The 20,000-nt window shown below is 41.2% G+C and overlaps 2 protein-coding genes across 4 annotated transcripts in view; both read right to left on the bottom strand.

The window, feature by feature from the left end:
* The window catches only part of slc10a7 (solute carrier family 10 member 7), a 23,742-nt gene extending 7,525 nt beyond the window's left edge, over positions 1 to 16,217 (bottom strand). Inside the window, exons 1-9 of the mRNA XM_039821873.1 lie at positions 15,962 to 16,217; positions 14,367 to 14,449; positions 11,351 to 11,487; positions 7,750 to 7,825; positions 7,108 to 7,146; positions 6,984 to 7,019; positions 5,441 to 5,524; positions 1,652 to 1,817; positions 286 to 337 (exon numbers count right to left, since the gene is read on the bottom strand). Coding sequence (XP_039677807.1) covers positions 286 to 337; positions 1,652 to 1,817; positions 5,441 to 5,524; positions 6,984 to 7,019; positions 7,108 to 7,146; positions 7,750 to 7,825; positions 11,351 to 11,487; positions 14,367 to 14,449; positions 15,962 to 16,061 — 773 coding nt within the window. The 5' untranslated portion in view covers positions 16,062 to 16,217. The remainder of the gene's footprint in view (positions 1 to 285; positions 338 to 1,651; positions 1,818 to 5,440; positions 5,525 to 6,983; positions 7,020 to 7,107; positions 7,147 to 7,749; positions 7,826 to 11,350; positions 11,488 to 14,366; positions 14,450 to 15,961) is intronic.
* Positions 16,218 to 19,954: 3,737 nt separating this feature from the next.
* Positions 19,955 to 20,000, bottom strand: part of ttc29 (tetratricopeptide repeat domain 29) — a 9,503-nt gene continuing 9,457 nt past the window's right edge. For all 3 annotated transcript variants that reach the window (XM_039821464.1, XM_039821462.1, XM_039821463.1), the window contains one exon: positions 19,955 to 20,000. This exon is cut by the window's right edge and continues 485 nt beyond it. The gene's annotated coding sequence lies outside the window, so the exon portion shown is untranslated.

The following is a 20,000-nucleotide window of genomic DNA, read 5'->3' as shown; positions in this document are numbered from 1 at the left end:
TATATGTGTGTGTATATACGTATCTGTGTGTGTGTGTGTGTGTGTGTGTATGTGTGTATATACGTATCTGTGTGTGTATGTGTGTGTATATACGTATCTGTGTGTGTGTGTATATATATGTGTATGTGAGTGTATATACGTATCTGTGTGTGTGTGTATGTATATATGTGTATGTGTGTGTATATACGTATCTGTGTGTGTGTGTGTGTGTGTGTGTGTATCGGGGGGGGGGGTAGAGTGATAGAGTGGTAGAGTGATAGAGTGATAGAGGAGGAGGAGGCTCACCTGGTAGTGAAGGCAAACGTGAGCAGCATGAAGCTGATCTGGATGGAGAAAACTGCACCGAGAGAGAGAAACAGAGTTCACTGTGTGCGTCACCTTTAGACCTTTTTTTGTAAAACATGACCAACGAAGACAGACAGAGAATGTCTGCGTCCCGAATTCCAGATTATTTAGTACGTCAGAAAACCTCACGCTGCGTCCCACGCACTATTTTTAACCCGTAAGTCACGACTTCAAGTCACGCCTTGGCAGCGTTCCAGCGTGTCATCGTCCAGGTGACCAGGGACTGAGTGAAAGTCGGGTTAGTTACGTTGACGTACAGCTGATTTGTGCGTCTGATGATAATAAAATAATGACATGTGGCAACACAGTCACAGCCGGCTAGCTGAACATAGTGCCGTTGGCGGGGTTCAGGATACATATCCCACAATGCAAAGCGGTAGTAACGACAACGTTCCTAATAACTGACATACGGACAGAAACAGTGGAGCTCTGTACCGTCAATAATGCTCTAATTTACATTTCTACATATTTAACTGACTGTCTGTAGTGTGTGTGTGTGTGTGTGTGTGTGTGTGTGTGTGTGTGTGTGTGTCCCTGTGTGTGTGTGTCTGTGTGTGTGTGTGTGTGTGTGTGTGTGTGTGTGTCTCCCTGTGTCTGTGTGTGTGTCTCCCTGTGAGAGTGTGTGTGTGTCTCTCTCTGTGTCTCTGTGTGAGGTGTGTGTCTCTCTGAAAGTGTGTGTGTGTCTGTGTGTCTCTCTATGAAAGTGTGTGTTTGTGTCTCTCTGTGAAAGGTGTGTGTGTGTCTCTCTCTGTGTCTCTGTGTGAGGTGTGTGTCTCTCTGAAAGTGTGTGTGTGTCTGTGTGTCTCTCTATGAAAGTGTGTGTTTGTGTCTCTCTGTGAAAGTGTGTGTCTCTGTGAGTGTGTGTGTGTGTGTCTGTGTCTGTCTGTGTGTGTGTGTGTGTGTCTCCCTGTGAGAGTGTGTGTCTCTGTGTGGTGTGTGTGTGTGTCTCTTTCTGTGTCTCTGTGTCGTGTGTGTCTCTCTGTGAAAGTGTGTGTGTGTGTCTGTGTGTCTCTGTGAAAGTGTGTGTGTGTCTGTGTGTCTCTCTGTGAAAGTGTGTGTGTCTCTGTGAGTGTATCTCTCTGTGTTGTTTGTGTCTCTGTGGTGTGGTGTGGTGTGTGTGTGTGTGTGTGTGTGTGTATCTTTACACATTTCATTTTACAGGGAAATGAGTGGGAATGAATGGGGGGGGAAAAACTGCTGAAAAACGTAGGGAAACTTAGGATCACAACAGCAAGGAGGCTCACAACACACACACACACACACACACACACACACACACACACACACACACACAGAGTGTACTGACTGATGAGGACGACCAGCAGCAGGCTGGTGGGGTCCAGCTCGATGTTGGGGTTGCTGAAGGTGTCGCAGAAGGTGGAGTAGATGATCAGGAGGAGGACGACGCTGCTGATGGCGCCGAACGGAAGCTTCCTCCGCTCCAGGTACTCCCTGAAGAAACCACGGCACACCTAAACACACACACACACACACACACACACACACACACACACACACACACACACACACACACAAAGAGAGAACAACAGCTCACTTACCTACTGTTTCCCCAACCGGGCATGCTTGTGCTGCCTTCCGGAGGCGCCGTGGGGCGCCCCTGTTAGCAATCGCAGCCATTTTAAGTCAATGCTTGATACCCCACCAGCCGCGCGCGTGAAGCGGCTCTCCGCTCCGCCAAACATACGCGAGAGGTCTATTTTCACGCGAGCCGCGGAGCTTTTCAGACTAAATGAATGGGAGCCTATGGAGCTAGACGGCTAAATGAATGGGAGTCTATGGAGCTAGACGGCTAAATGAATGGGAGTCTATGGAGCTAGATGCTAAATGAATGGGAGTCTATGGAGCTAGATGCTAAATGAATGGGAGTCTATGGAGCTAGATGCTAAATGAATGGGAGTCTATGGAGCTAGACGGCTAAATGAATGGGAGTCTATGGAGCTAGATGCTAAATGAATGGGAGTCTATGGAGCTAGATGCTAAATGAATGGGAGTCTATGAGCTAGATGCTAAATGAATGGGAGTCTATGGAGCTAGATGCTAAATGAATGGGAGTCTATGGAGCTAGATGCTAAATGAATGGGGAGTCTATGAGCTAGATGCTAAATGAATGGGAGCCTATGGAGCTAGATGCTAAATGAATGGGAGTCTATGGAGCTAGACGGCGAAATGAATGGGAGTCTATGGAGCTAGACGGCTAAATGAATGGGACTCTATGGAGCTAGACGGCTAAATGAATGGGACTCTATGGAGCTAGATGCTAAATGAATGGGAGTCTATGGAGCTAGATGGCTAAATGAATGGGACTCTATGGAGCTAGATGCTAAATGAATGGGAGTCTATGGAGCTAGCGGGGCTAAATGAATGGGAGTCTATGGAGCTAGATGCTAAATGAATGGGACTCTATGGAGCTAGATGCTAAATGAATGGGAGTCTATGGAGCTAGACGGCTAAATGAATGGGACTCTATGGAGCTAGATGCTAAATGAATGGGAGTCTATGGAGCTAGACGGCTAAATGAATGGGAGTCTATGGAGCTAGATGCTAAATGAATGGGAGTCTATGGAGCTAGATGCTAAATGAATGGGAGTCTATGGAGCTAGATGCTAAATGAATGGGAGTCTATGGAGCTAGACGGGCTAAATGAATGGGAGTCTATGGCGCTAGATGCTAAATGAATGGGAGTCTATGGAGCTAGATGCTAAATGAATGGGGGGTCTATGGAGCTAGACGGCTAAATGAATGGGAGTCTATGGAGCTAGATGCTAAATGAATGGGAGTCTATGGAGCTAGATGCTAAAATGAATGGGAGCCTATGGAGCTAGATGCTAAATGAATGGGAGTCTATGGAGCTAGATGCTAAATGAATGGGGAGTCTATGGAGCTAGATGGCTAAATGAATGGGAGTCTATGGAGCTAGATGCTAAATGAATGGGAGTCTATGGAGCTAGATGCTAAATGAATGGAAGTCTATGGAGCTAGAGGGCTAAATGAATGGGAGTCTATGGAGCTAGATGCTAAATGAATGGGAGTCTATGGAGCTAGATGGCTAAATGAATGGGAGTCTATGGAGCTAGACGGCTAAATGAATGGGAGTCTATGGAGTTAGATGCTAAATGAATGGAGCTAGATGCTAAATGAATGGGAGTCTATGGAGCTAGATGCTAAATGAATGGAGCTAGATGCTAAATGAATGGGAGTCTATGGAGCTAGACGGCTAAATGAATGGGAGTCTATGGAGCTAGATGCTAAATGAATGGGAGTCTATGGAGCTAGATGCTAAATGAATGGGAGTCTATGGAGCTAGATGCTAAATGAATGGGAGTCTATGGAGCTAGATGCTAAATGAATGGGAGTCTATGGAGCTAGATGCTAAATGAATGGGAGTCTATGGAGCTAGACGGCTAAATGAATGGGAGTCTATGGAGCTAGATGCTAAATGAATGGGAGTCTATGGAGCTAGATGCTAAATGAATGGGAGTCTATGGAGCTAGATGCTAAATGAATGGGAGTCTATGGAGCTAGACGACTAAATGAATGGGAGTCTATGGAGCTAGATGCTAAATGAATGGGAGTCTATGGAGCTAGACGGCTAAATGAATGGGAGTCTACGGAGCTAGATGCTAAATGAATGGGAGTCTATGGAGCTAGACGGCTAAATGTGTCTCTTTCGCCTGATTGCCGTTGAACAATCTCAGATTTTATTGTAGTTTTTGCGAGTTCAACATGGATTATAGGTCGAAAGTTGAATGAACGAGTCCTTATGTCCTTTTGATTTCTTACAGGTTGAGTCGTTGAGTCTCCATAGACCTCCATTCATTCTGCACTGGGCCGTGTGAGCGCCCCCACATGGAACCAGAGTGGAACTGCAACAAGGTCAGAAGCCGCAGTATCCCCGATGGAGGAAGTCCTCCCCTCAGCCCTTGTGTTGTCTTCCTGTCGACCACGCAACTTTCAGTTTTTCTTCGTCCGAGATTTTAAATTAAAACGCTTTAATGCTTTGGTCGTCTTTTTTGTTGCTTTTCCTAATGTTTAGTCGTTTTTACGATGTTTTTTTCCCCTTTTCCTGACATTTTTGTCACTTTTTACAATGTTGTTGTCGGTTTTTTTTACAATGTTTTTGTCGGGTTTTTTTACAATGTTTTTGTTGGGTTTTTTGTTGGGTTTTTACGATGTTTTTCTCGGGTTTTTTACAATGTTTTTATCGGGTTTTTACGATGTTTTTCTCAGGTTTTTACAATGTTTTTATCGGGTTTTTACGATGTTTTTTTCACCTTTTCCCGACATTTTTGTCACTTTTTACAATGTTTTTGTCGGGTTTTTTTACAATGTTTTTGTCGGAATTTTTACGATGTTTTTGTTGGGTTTTTTTACAATGTTTTTACGATGTTTTTCTCGGGTTTTTTACGATGTTTTTGTCGGGTTATTTTACAATGTTTTTGTCGGTTTTTATTGATGTTTTTTTTTGTCGGGTTTTTACGATGTTTTTCTCGGGGTTTTTTACGATGTTTTTGTCGGATTTTTTACGATGTTTTCCTTCGGGTTTTTTACAATGTTTTTATCGGGTTTTTACGATGTTTTTTCAACTTTCCCGACATTTTGTCACTTTTACAATGTTTTTATTCGGTTTTTTTAATAAATGTTTTGGTTGTTTATTTTTTTACGATGTTTTTGTTGGTTTTACGATGTTTTTCTCTTTTTTTTTTTCAATGTTTTTATCGGGTTTTTACGATGTTTTTGTCGGGTTTTTTCTGCACTTTTTCTTTAATGTTTTTGTTGTTTATGAAGCTTTTCCCGACGTCTTTATCACTTTTTTCCACGTTTTTTGTCACATTTTCCGATGTTTTTGAAGCTTTTTCAATTTATTTCAATGTTCTTTCATCAATGTTTTTTGTCAAATGCTATAAAAATAATCCAAATGAAAGTAGTGACCTGATCATTTATTTTACTTGTGAAGAGCGTTGTTTGGAACCATCCATGTTAATTTTTTTTTTTAGACAATTTCATTGAAAGAAACCCAAAAATGGGTCAAATTTGACCCGAGGACAACACGAGAGTTATTAGACATCCTACCCACCTGACCCAGGACCAGAGGAACCACGACGGTCATGAAGAGCTGAGAGAAGATGGAGGAGAAAGGAACGGCGGAGGAGGAGCCGAGCTGGAGGAGGAGAACCAGGAGGAGGTTACACAAACACTGTTACTTACACACACAACACACACACACACCACACACACACACACACACACACACACACACACACACACACACACACACACAGATATGTACATTGACTTATCTATCTATCTATCTATCCATCTATCCATCTATCTATCGCAGGGCTGCTCAAACTAATCACTTAAAGGTCTGGATCTCATTTTTATTTCAGCTCAGAGGTCCGGAACGATTGGCGATAAGAAAATAACAGTTAATCAACTCACTTTGAACTTTCTTTTTTCCAGTTTATTTATCAGTGTTTTTCTAACGTTAATGTGCTTCTGTCTGACACTTTTTTCCCCGTTTTTATCAAAGCGTTATCGCCTTTGAATAAAAAGGGAATTTTAACGCCCTTTCCGTTTTTTTATTATCTCCTTTTACGAAATGTTCCCGCTGTTTTCCCGTGTACTGTATATTAAACATCACTAACAATTTATTGATCAATAGAAATAGTAAACCTTCATAACTTCTATATCGGACAGACCTGCCCCCACTGCTAAAAATTTACATGACACACACACACTGGGCGTGTGCGTGTCGGCATAAACAGGAAGCAGATGGTCGGACGTTACTCTCAAGGGGGTAAGCCTCTCTCCCCAACGCGTAGCTCCTATGGCGCCATTTTGATGCTACCTAGCTCTCACCCGCTGTTAGCTGTTAGCTGTTATTGACTCCCATTCATTTTGACAGCGAATAACTTTACATCTGAAGCGTTTAAAGACTCTATTTGTCCGTTGTTTATTTCTAAAGAAACACGACAATGTATAAAAGGTACCTCACGTTATGGCTCCGTAGCAGACGCTTTTATAACAATAGGCTAACGATTGTGTCACATAGTAGAGGAATTACCGTATAGTACAGGAGAAGCTCGCAGGCAGTTTGGACTTACATTAGCTGTTTAGGTTTAATTACTAATGTTAACTAGCATGTTAGTGATCAGTAATTAGCCTGTGCTTATGTTATCTCCTTACATATACCTACGCTCTCCGTCTCTGTAAGATTGGGAATGATTGAGATTTCTCTCAGCACAGCTACCAGAAGACTTCACACTTTCAGACAGGTTGCTCACGTCACATCTACGTCTTCAAGCTCAGTTGGAGGCTGCGCAGTAAAGCAAGAGATCACCGGAAAAGTGACTTCTAATATCCTTCACTGGTCTCGGTCCAGAGACACTGGATCTGTTGGTCCATTTATATTACGGTCTATGGTTACTCTGCGGTTAAACATCATGGATGTAGAAGTTGAAAATAAAGACTATACTTCAATTCACCGCTGGATCTCTTTTTTTGGTCTGAACGCACCCTCGTATTTACTGTCTGGACATAAAAGTGTTACCAATCTTCTCAGCTGGCTCTCAGTAAGAAGGTGGCGAGCGAGGTAAATAATGAGGTGAATGACTTACAAACAGCAGCAGCAGCACTGGAGTCACTACGATTCCCTGCAGGACAGAAAGACACGATTAGAGCTCCGCCTCCACGCACAGCTCACACTGATGTTCAGCACCGCCCCTTCAGAGGAAAACTCACCAGGAAGCTTCCAAACGCTGAGTTAAAGATGGCAGCAGCCTGGAAACACACACACACACACATACACATACACACATACACACACACATATACATACACACACACACACACACACACACACACACACACACACACACACACACACACACACACACAGACACGGAGACACACACACACGGACACACACACACACACATATACATACATACACACACACACACACACATATACATACATACATACATACATACACACACACACACACACACACACACACACACACACACACACACACACACGGAGACACACACACACACGGACACACACACACACACGGACACACACACACATGGAGATACACACATGCAAACACACACACACGCACACACACACACACACACACACGGAGACACACACACGGAGACACACAACACACACACACACAGACAAAGAGAGACACAAACACACACACAGACAGAGAGAGACACACACACACACACATACACACACAGACACACACACAGTATTACTTTTCATTATTACACCATTTGTCAAACACTGGTGGATGATAACCTAAATGTGTTATAGTGTGTGTGTGTGTGTGTGTGTGTGTGTGTGTGTGTGTGTGTGTGTGTGTGTTACCTCGTTGCCTCCGACAGCCTTGGTGAGAATAACAGCCGAAGAGACCGGAGGGGGCATGCAGCTCACCGTCTGTAACCTAGGCAACCACAGCAACCGGATGAAGAGGAGGGGAGAAGGAGAAAGAATCGTCATCAAGAACATTTCTCCTTCCTCTGCTGCGGTTCTTTAAAAAGGTCAGAGGTCAGGGTGCTCGAAATGTAATCGCGATCATTATTTCGGCTCCCGACGATCACAAAAACTGAATAATCGAGAAAAACTTATTTAGCTCGTTACGTTTAGAGAAGTAAACTCTTATTTTCTCTTTGTGTTCTGAATGAAAAAATAAAATTTAGCATTAAGGCAAATTTCACAGTTGTATGTGTTTTTTTTCTGTTGAAACTTTTTCCACTGTTTTTTTAAAGTTCAATAATTGCAACATCTTTCCAGAAGCCAACGAGTAATCGTGTTAAATTATCGCAATTTCAATATTGACCGAAATAATCGTGATTATATATTTTTTTTCCTCATCATCGAGCAGCCCTAGAACAACAGGAATTGCACCTTTAATGTCCGTCCACTAAAAGTGCTGTTTGGAAAGGATCCCTTCAGAGACAGACCTAGATATAACTTTTGCTTATTATAAAATAGCCCCTAAATCGCCATCACCAAACCCACCAGACTCCAAATAAACTGTCATTTCTGCGTGTATAGAAATGTGTAAATGTGGTTGACCTCTTTTATCCAAAGCGACTTCCAATTAAAACTTACACACCCCGAAACCAGGGTGGTGATTGTTGGAACAGTGGAAAGACAAACCAAAGAGGACTTTTAAGTTTTACGATTATAAAAAGACTGTTTTTTTTTTTGTTTCGTTTTTTATAAATGGAGTCTGGTGGGTTTGGCGATAGCGATGTCGGGGGGCTGTTTCATGTCAAAGAAAAAGGATCTTACTCTTTAACAAAAAGGTCTGTCTCTGTAGGGATCCATCCCATAATATTAGTCAGACAGACAGTTATCTGATATATAATATAATAATATAATAATCTGAGCCTGTCAGTGGTAAAAACTGCACGAAACTGACGGTGCACAATTGCCCGTTAAGGTTACATTGCCGCTAGTTTCCTGCTTAAAAAGGTGCTCTAAGCCAGTGTTTCTCAAATGGGGGTCCGTGTACCCCTAGAGGTACTTTGGAGTACTGCAGGGGGTACGTGAGATTCCTTTTAGAAATGTTAATTTCAAATATATCAGTCATGCATAATTCCTAAAATTAATTTAGTTATGGATTTTAAACATCTGAAGTAACATTTAAGTGTGTTTCAGTTACAAGCTTGTTAAGTAAATCAGACACTAAATGGTGCAGAGCTGTAATGTACCTCTTTATATACTTTATATAGACTTTTTTTCTACCAAAAATGCTTTGCCCTAGTCCAGGGGTACGTGGCTAAAAAAAATATTTCAAAGGGGGGGGTACATTATTGAAAAAAGTTTGAGAACCACTGCTCTAAGCAATGTTGGGTGACTTCTTGTTGACGTTCAAAGTATTATCAAACAAAACGAGGCTAGCTCGCCCCTCACTCCTCCTCATCCCGAGAGGTTTTTATAGTGTGTTCAGGGGACAGGCAGCTAGCAGATAGTGAGGAGATGTTTTTTACAGTGTGTTCAGGAGACAGGCAGCTAGCAGATAGTGAGGAGATGTTTTTACAGTGTGTTCAGGAGACAGGCAGCTAGCAGATAGTGAGGTGATGTTTTTTACAGTGTGTTCAGGAGACAGACAGCTAGCAGATAGTGAGGAGATATTTTTTACAGTGTGTTCAGGGGACAGACAGCTAGCAGATAGTGAGGAGATATTTTTTACAGTGTGTTCAGGAGACAGACAGCTAGCAGATAGTGAGGAGATGTTTTTTACAGTGTGTTCAGGAGACAGACAGCTAGCAGATAGTGAGGAGATGTTTTTTACAGTGTGTTCAGGAGACAGACAGCTAGCAGATAGTGAGGAGATATTTTTACAGTGTGTTCAGGGGACAGACAGCTAGCAGATAGTGAGGAGATGTTTTTTACAGTGTGTTCAGGAGACAGACAGCTAGCAGATAGTGAGGAGATGTTTTTTACAGTGTGTTCAGGGGACAGGCAGCTAGCAGATAGTGAGGAGATGTTTTTTACAGTGTGTTCAGGAGACAGACAGCTAGCAGATAGTGAGGAGATGTTTTTACAGTGTGTTCAGGGGACAGGCAGCTAGCAGATAGTGAGGAGATGTTTTAGTATCAGTGTGTACAGGGACAGACAGCTAGCAGATAGTGAGGAGATGTTTTTTACAGTGTGTTCAGGGGACAGGCAGCTAGCAGATAGTGAGGAGATGTTTTTTACAGTGTGTTCAGGGGACAGACAGCTAGCAGATAGTGAGGAGATGTTTTTACAGTGTGTTCAGGAGACAGACAGCTAGCAGATAGTGAGGAGATATTTTTTACAGTGTGTTCAGGGGAAGACAGCTAGTAGATAGTGAGGAGATATTTTTAGCAGTGTGTTCAGGGACAGACAGCTAGTAGATAGTGAGGAGATATTTTTATAGTGTGTTCAGGAGACAGACAGCTAGTAGATAGTGAGGAGATGTTTTTTACAGTGTGTTCAGGGGACAGACAGCTAGCAGATAGTGAGGAGATGTTTTTTACAGTGTGTTCAGGGGACAGACAGCTAGCAGATAGTGAGGAGATGTTTTTTACAGTGTGTTCAGGGGACAGACAGCTAGCAGATAGTGAGGAGATGTTTTTTACAGTGTGTTCAGGAGACAGACAGGTATAACTAGTAACAGGATGCCTAATGTCTCTCTCCAAACCTAACCTAACCCTAACCTGAACCTTAAAACCATTTGAAAACACCTTTTAAAAAGGTCTGTCGCAGAAGTCAGGACAGACCAAAATGTCCTCACTTTTCCAAAAATCTCCCCAAACCCTGAAACTGGTCCTCACAAATATAGATGGACAAGTACACACACGTTGCAGTGAATGTGACTCTTTGTGTGCGTTCATAACTCGCCCTTCAGGTACGGTCAGGCAGGGACCTAGAAATAAAGGATGGCATTCACACACAGAGCCACACACACATACACACACACACACCACACACAGCCACTAACACACACACGCTTACGCACAGAGACACACACACACACACACACACACACACACACACACACACACACACACAGCCACTAACACACACACACACACACACACGCTACGCACAGACACACACACAGACGCACACACACACACACACACACACACAGCCACTAACACACACACACACGCTCATGCACAGAGACACACACAGACGCACGCACACACACACACACACACACAGCCACTAACACACACACACATGCTCATGCACAGAGACACACACACACAGACGCACGCACACACACACACACAGCCACTAACACACACACACACACGCTCATGCACAGAGACACACACACACACAGACGCACGCACACTCACACAGGGCCACACACACACAGAGACACACACGCACACACAGCCACAAACACACGCACAGACACACACAGACGCACGCACGCACACACACACACACACACACACACACACACACAGACACACCCTACCCTCTGAGCAGCCATTGGTCGATGGCGGTGAGCGCGAGCACTTTGAGCAGCAGCCAGACGACCAGCGGGAAGAAGACGAGCGTGAAGGACTGAACGAACAGGTGGAGCCGGACATGAAGCAGCGCGCTGGTCAGCTCCTATAGACACATATCATTACATCATTACATCATCACATCATTACATCATCACATCATTACATCATTACATCATCACATCATCACATCATTACATCATCACATCATCACATCATCACATCATTACATCATCACATCATCACATCATCACATCATCACATCATCACATCATCACATCATCACATCATTACATCATCACATCATTACATCATTACATCATTACATCATCACATCATCACATCATCACATCATCACATCATCACATCACATCATTACATCATTACATCATCACATCATCACATCATTACATCATTACATCATCACATCATTACATCATCACATCATCACATCATTGCATCATCACATCATCACATCATTACATCATTACATCATCGCATCATCACTCACACATTCATCAGCTGATATAACGGTTACTTCAGGGCCGCGTATCGCCACTGGTGTCCTGACTCGATTTGAATCTGAATCACAAGGTACGCATACGATTTGATTCCATATGGATTCAGTCAGTGATAAATCAGTGATAAATCAGTGATAAATCAGTGGCAGAACCAAGTTCCCCTGATGCGAAAGAGATTGTCAGAGAACTGACGCTGTTATGAGGTCTAGGTTCACCGAATGAATGTAACTTGAAGCCTTTTCTCAGATCTAGCGATGATTGTAGTCGGACCTCTTTAGCAAGCTTTGTCCTTAAGCCTTCGGAGTGTTATCATCTGCTCCGGTGTTTCCAACGTTTTAGACACCGTTAAGGTGAAAATAACAGGCCAACACGATGTGAAAAAGAGACGCCAAAATGACCACAGAGACCCAAAACGACCCCACAGGGAAACACATGACCAAAAAGAGACGCAAAAATCCACAGAGACTAAAATCCCACAAAGAGACACAACATGTACGCGGAAAATTATTTTTTTATTGAAAATTAAAACATTTTCTTGCCCCCCTGCCAAATATACACATCATCACAGTCTTCCAGGAGGCTATGAAATACACTGAAGTTATACAAGGAACCCTGGTGCATTATTAAATAATACCACTGTTATGTGTGTGTCTCTCTGTGTGTGTGTGTGTGTGTGTGTCTCTGTGTGTGTGTGTGTGTGTGTGTGTGTGTGTGTGTGTGTGTGTGTGTGTATCTCTGTGTGTGTGTGTGTGTGTGTGTGTGTGTGTGTGTGTGTGTGTGTGTGTGTGTCTGTGTGATCTGTGTGTGTGTGTGTCTCTGTGTGTGTGTGTGTGTGTGTCTCTGTGTGTGTGTGTGTCTGTCTAGTGTGTTTGTGTGTCTGTGTGATCTGTGTGTGTGTCTGTGTGATCTGTGTGTGTCTCTGTGAGTGTGTGATCTCTGTGTGTGTGTGTGTGTGTGTGTTCTGTGTGTGTGTGTGTCTCTCTGTGTGTCTCTGTGTGTGTGTGTGTGTGTGTGTGTGTGTGTGTGTGTGGATCTGTGTGTGTGTGTGTGTGTGTCTGTGTGTGTGTGTGTGTCTCTGTGTGTGTGTGTGTCTGTCTAGTGTGTGTGTGTGTGTGTGTCTGTGTGATCTGTGTGTGTGTCTGTGTGATCTGTGTGTGTCTCTGTGAGTGTGTGTCTGTCTAGTGTGTGTGTGTGTGTCTGTGTGATCTGTGTGTGTCTCTGTGAGTGTGTGATCTGTGTGTGTCTCTGTGAGTGTGTGATCTGTGTGTGTGTGTGTGTCTGTGTGTGTCTCTGTGAGTGTGTGATCTCTGTGTGTGTGTGTGTCTGTGTGTGTCTCTGTGAGTGTGTGATCTTTGTGTGTGTGTGTCTGTATCTTTTTTATTACTTTCAAGATTTTGTTTCTGACTTTTTATCACTTTCTGATTTTTTGTGACTTATCTTTAATACTTTTAGGATTCATTCATAAAGTATATTTTCTTGACGTTTTATTAAAGATCACAGAAGGCTTGTATCATGTGGACGCGCGACATAATTATTGTCGTTACTTAGAAGAATCCCTCACGGGGGGGAGACAGAAACAGAAACTACGCCCTATAGCTCTAATGTACATTTTATTTAACATGAACACACAATCGGTGAAAAAGGCCATGCCAGTTGTTGTTTTTTCCTGGCCAAAATTTCGCCAAACTTTTGGAGCGTTACTCCTCTTTAGATGGAGTAGTTTACCGTAACACCGATATCTTCTCTCTAGCTTTATATCGGAGCCTCTTAAAAAAGGTCCTTCGCTGGATGTTATGAGTCGACATCGCATCACTCATATAAACATTGATTTAAAATCTATTTTTTTTTCGACCACGCAGCATTTTGTCATTCTGGGTCAAAATGAAAACCCTTTTTTCAATGTTTTGGTCGTCTTTTTCGACACTTTTGTGGCTTTTTTTGACGTTTTGAAAACAAAAATCCCCAAGTTTTTTCTCACTTTTTCCCCGATGTCTTTGTCGATTTGAGGTTTTTTTCAAGTTTTTGAAGCTTTTTCTCACTTTTTTTGTCACCGTTTTCCAAGTTTGTCACTTTTTCTGATGTCTCTGTCGATTGTTTTTGAAGTTTTTCTTGTATTTTTTTCCCCACACATTTTTGAAGCATTTTTGTCACTTTTTTCAACCTCCTATCAATTTTTATTTCTTCAAATGCTATAAAATCTAATAAAAATACCCAAATTAATTGAAAGTATTGAACTGATCATTTATTTTACACTAAACAACATTGTATGAAACCATCCACGTTATTTTTTTTTGGAAACAATTTGTTGATGGAAACCCATATTTTTCATATAGAGACGTTTTGAAAATGGGTCAAATTTCGACCCGAGGACAACCGGACGGTAATCCAGAGCCTCTTAAAAAACAAACAATCTATTATTTAAACACAGCCAAGTGTCCCCAGTGACAGCGTTGTTGTTTCTTACCTCTGTTTTTAGTGACAGGCCGCTGTTGAAAAAAATGAGCGAGACGGCAACGTACGCGATGGTGATCTCCGGCTTTAATGGCCCTGAGAGAGAGAGAAAAGAAAAAAAACAAAACAAATGCATTTACAATTGACATACATTGACTTTGCATTTCCATTTTATGCCACTTCACCTACTCCACTACATCTCAGAGGCGATTACTGTACCCTGTACTCCACTGCATTTATTCGACAAGTTGCTCTTTACGTTCAAGAAAACATAATATGATGCAGTACTACTCTACTTATCTACCCAGTAGTACACAAAGTATCTCAAATCGGCTCCAAAATGCACGTACATGTATGTGTTAGTGATGAATAGTAATTTAAAAATCCCAGGCCCGCTCGGTGTTGATATTATTCATATTAACAGACCAAAAGACATGTTTTCCAGTCACTTTGTTCATATTCGTGAAGAAACTTCTGCTGTTTGAAGCAGGAGTTTCCGAGGAGCACTTGAAGGCAGCATCTGAGGCAGTAAACAGCACAGGAGCTTATCTAATCTACGGGGTAAGATATGAAGGTGTGACTGGAGCTGATCTCTGACTCCACTTATATCAGTGAAGGTGATAACTGTGTGAATTACCTCTCGGAGGAAGTCGTTTTTATCTATAGGCTATCACTTTTCTACTAATGTCAAAACCTGAAAAAAAAATGCATTGCTAAGTTTGAGTAAAGTGAGGAAATAATGATGTAAGCTCATAAAATAGTGAGTTCGTGCATGCGCATTTACGGGAGCAAGGAGAGGTGGGTGAAATACAACCTGACATACTGCTGAATGCAACGTGTCACTGCTGTGCCAGGTAGGGAGGAGGAGGGGGAAACACAAAAAAAAAAAACACACACACACACACACACACACACACACACACACACACACACACACACACACACACACACACACACACACACACACACACACACACACACACACACACACACACACACACGGTTCTATCGTGTATGTGAACTCCGAACAAAACCTCCTTTAGAAAATCGCGAAATTAAGAGTACAGTTTCTTTTTTTAAACATATTAGTTATAAAGAAAATCAATAAAAAAAAGGTGCTTAACTTGACATAATCAAAAAGATCCAAACTTGAATTCGGCGTACATTATGTACATGAATGAACACGTATTTGGGAAGACATTTGACTATTCTGATCAGTTTTCTAGTAATTCTTACAGTCTACGTTCCGGGGCGATGGGCGAAACGGAGTTAAACCAAGTCGTAAAGTTGGCAGCTTATTTAAAGTAAAATAACTTAAATAATAACCACACCTATGCCGATTTCTCAGGTGACTTCTAACGGTTAATATAAGGTCTTAATCCTTCGTCTACGAGACCATGTGTGATGTGAAGCTAACACTAAAGATAAAGAGGGGGGAACTCTTTCTAAGTATGGCACAGACGTACCAAAAGTAGCCACCCCTGTGAGTAATTAATATAACACATTATCCGGTGGTTGTAAGACGGTTGCATTCACGTGCAGACATTGTTTAGAGACTGTAGTGAACTTCAGTGGATGTTCAGAGCCAAACTCGGACATATCACTCACCTCCTCTGACACCGACGCTGGGCTGCAGTTTGGCCGATAAGATGACCAGCACTATCCCGACGATGAACCATTCCTTCCGTACCCTCGCCAGGAGGCCCATGTTTCAGCCCCCGGGGGGTTCACCGGATCAGCCCGCCCGGCCTCCGTCACACCAGCCGCCGCCGGACAGAACTTTTACAACTCTTCAGCTGCTTTTCTGGAGCTTTTCTTTCTGTCAAAAATGAGAAGCCGAACAAACCGGAGCTACTTCCGGACACATGAGCTACATCAAGGCCGTAATGACTGAAGGAGAGGCGCAGCACAGTTTCTTTTTTTTTTTTTTTTTTTTATAAATTACCGTATCACAGCTAAAAAGCACATACCGTAAATATCAACACAGGAGCTACATCAAGGCTGTAATGACTGAAAGAGAGGCGCAGCACAGTTTATTTTTTTTAATATAAATTACCGTATCACAGCTAAAAAGCACATACCATAAATATCAACACAGGAGCTACATCAAGGCCGTAATGACTGAAGGAGAGGCGCAGCACAGTTTCTTTTTTTTTTTTTTTTTTTTTTTTTTATAAATTACCGTATCACAGCTAAAAAGCACATACCGTAAATATCAACACAGGAGCTACATCAAGGCTGTAATGACTGAAAGAGAGGCGCAGCACAGTTTCTTTTTTTTATATAAATTACCGTATCACAGCTAAAAAGCACATACCATAAATATCAACACAGGAGCTACATCAAGGCCGTAATGACTGAAAGAGAGGCACAGCACAGTTTATTTATTTTATAAATTACTGTATCACAGCTAAAAACAACATACCGTAAATAGCAACACATCTACATCAAGGCCATAATGACTGAAGAAGAGGCGCAGCAGTTTTAAATTTTTTTATTTTTTTTTAAATTACCGTATCACAGCTAAAAACAACATACCGTAAATACCAACACAGGAGCTACATCAAGGTCGTAAAGACAGAAGGAGAGGCGCAGCACAGTTTATTTTATTTTATAAATTACCGTATCACAGCTAAAAACATACCGTAAATACCATGGAATGCCATTTTCTTCTATATTAAATAAATATGCCTATAAAATACGTCCTGAACTACATACATGACTCATGTAAATACATCCAGAAATAAATAAATGACTCATGTGTATATATTTTATTTAATTTACATATAAACAGACATGTATAAAATACTAGAGACCCAGACTTGAGTAAAAGTACAAGTGCTCTATCAAAAAAAGTGACTTGAGTAGAAGTTGAAGTGCTCTTTTAGCACCACACTTAAGTGGAAGTACTTAAGTATTGCAAGTAGTTTATTTTAAAATGTACTACTTAAGTACTGAAATATGTACTGAAGTAAAAGTGGAAGTAGGAGGAAAAAATAATACTCCAGTAGAGTACAGATACATATTTTATTTATTTACATGAGGCATTTTTATTCTTATTCTGATTATTAGTGGAATATAAAGGGTCCATGTAACACGGCTATTCCCGGTTATTACTTGTTACTGCCGACATAATGCACCCTCCCCATTGGCTGCCGCTCACATTGCATTTTAACAACAAGTGGAACTATTCAGAGGCTATTGGGCATGTCCAGTTTAACTCCACATACTGTCGTGTTGATGGAGGTTATCGTCAAAACGTTCACTTTCTTCCGAGTGGACTATTGAACGAACAGCTCCACCAAAAACGTCACCGCGGTGGGTCCGTTCTAATTGGACAACGTTCAACTTGTCAGTTCTGTCAGGTCATCGTCCTGATGTCAAACATCTGGGAACATTAAAACGGTAAGTGAGTCAGTGTAATAATAATATAAATTTGGTCGTTTGGACAGACCTGGCTCCACTGCTAAAAAAAAAAAAAAATCCTAAAGGAAACACTGGAAGGTCATTTTTACCAAAGTTATTCCCAGTCATCCCGAGGGGGAACGTGAACGTCTGCAAACAATGTTCAGATATTTCACTCAAAATCACAAATGTTAACGTCATGGTGGCGCTAGAGGAACAGTCAGAGGACCAACCAAGTCGGTAGGATTCGTCGTCTGGGAAACGTGGACGTCTGGACGGAGTTTCCTGGAAATCCATCTGATATTTGTCGAGATATTTTTGGTCCAAAGTGGTTGACGGACCGACTGAAAACTGAAATTTCAGTCACGTTTGTGAGTTGAAATGTATTTGAAACCAAACATAACATTAAGCCGACGCTCTTGTTTAAACCTACTGTCGTCCTCGGGTCAAAATTGACCCATTTTTTTTTTCAAAATGTTTCTATATATCAGAAATTTGTATTTCTTTCAACCAAATTGTCAAAAATAATAACGTGGATGGTTCCGTACAATGCTCTTCACAAGTAATATGAATGATCAGTTCTCTACTTTCATTGAATGTGGGTGTTTTATTCAATTTTATAACATTTGAAGAAAATAATTGATAAAGGACGAAGAAAAAAGTGACAAAAATGTCGCAAAAAACATCAAAAGCGCAGAAAAAAATCGACACAGAACTCCGGAAAAGTGACAAAACATCGTAAAAGTGTCAAAATGTCGAAAAAAACGAGAACAAAAACGCAGAAAAAAAGAACTCCGGAAAAGTGACAAAACGTCAGAAAAAGTGTCAAAATGTCGGAAAAAGTGACAAAAACGTCGAAAAAAACAAGAACAAAAACGTCAAAAGCGCGAAAAAAAATCGACAAAGAACTCCGGAAAAGTGTCAAAATGTCAGAAAAAGTGACAAAATGTCAGAAAAAGTGACAAAAATTGTCGAAAAAGTGACAAAACGTCGGAAAAAAAAAAAAATAAAAAATTGACAAAGAACTCGAAAACTGTCAAACGCGGAAAGGACAATTGAAAACTGTCAAAATGTGAAAAGTGTCAAACTCGGAAAAAAAAGGGAAAGTGGCGAAAATGTAAAGAAAAACTGTCGAAAAAGTGACAAAATGTCGGAAAAGTGACAAAAATTGTCGAAAAAGTGACAAAACGCCGGAAAAACAAGAACAAAAGCATGAAAAAAAATTGACAAAGAACTCCGGAAAACTGTCAAAACGTCGGAAAAAGTGACAAAATGTCGGAAAACTGTCAAAATGTCGGAAAAGTGACAAAATGTCGGAAAAAGTGTCAAAACATCGGAAAAAGTGACAAAATGTCAGAAAAAGTGACAAAAACTGTCGAAAAAGTGACAAAATGTCGGAAAAAGTGACAAAATGTCGGAAAAAGTGACAAAAACTGTCGGAAAAAGTGACAAAACGTCTGAAAAAGTGACAAAACGTCGGAAAAAGTGACAAAATGTCGGAAAAAGTGTCAAAAACTGTCGGAAAAGTGACAAAATGTCGGAAAAAGTGTCAAAACGTCGGAAAAAGTGTCAAAATGTCAGAAAAAGTGACAAAAACTGTCAAAGTGACAAAACGTCGAAAAAAGTGACAAAATGTCGGAAAAAGTGACAAAACGTCGGAAAAAGTGACAAAAATGTTGAAAAAACAAGAACAAAAGCGTGAAAAAAATTGACAAAGAACTCCGGAAAAGTGTCAAAACGTCGGAAAAGTGACAAAATGTCGGAAAAAGTGTCAAAAACTGTCGGAAAAGTGTCTAAATGTCGGAAAAAGTGTCAAAACGTCGGAAAAAGTGTCAAAAAGTGTCAAAACGTCGGAAAAGTGTCAAAATGTCGTAAAAAGTGTCAAAATGTCGGAAAAGTGACAAAATGTCGTAAAAAGTGTCAAAAACTGTCGGAAAAGTGACAAAATGTCGTAAAAAGTGTCAAAACGTCGGAAAAAGTGTCAAAATGTCGTAAAAAGTGTCAAAATGTTGGAAAGTGTCAAAACGTCGGAAAAAGTGTCAAAATGTCAGAAAAAGTGACAAAATGTCAGAAAAAGTGACAAAAACTGTCGAAAAAGTGACAAAATGTCGGAAAAAGTGACAAAAACTGTCGAAAAAGTGACAAAACGTCTGAAAAAGTGACAAAAATGTCGAAAAAACAAGAACAAAAGCGTGAAAAAAATTGACAAAGAACTCCGGAAAAGTGTCAAAAAGTGACAAAA

The sequence above is a fragment of the Perca fluviatilis genome, chromosome 14, assembly GCF_010015445.1.
Source record: "Perca fluviatilis chromosome 14, GENO_Pfluv_1.0, whole genome shotgun sequence".
NCBI classification, from domain to species: domain Eukaryota; kingdom Metazoa; phylum Chordata; class Actinopteri; order Perciformes; family Percidae; genus Perca; species Perca fluviatilis.
This window is presented reverse-complemented; position numbering and strand designations above follow the sequence as displayed.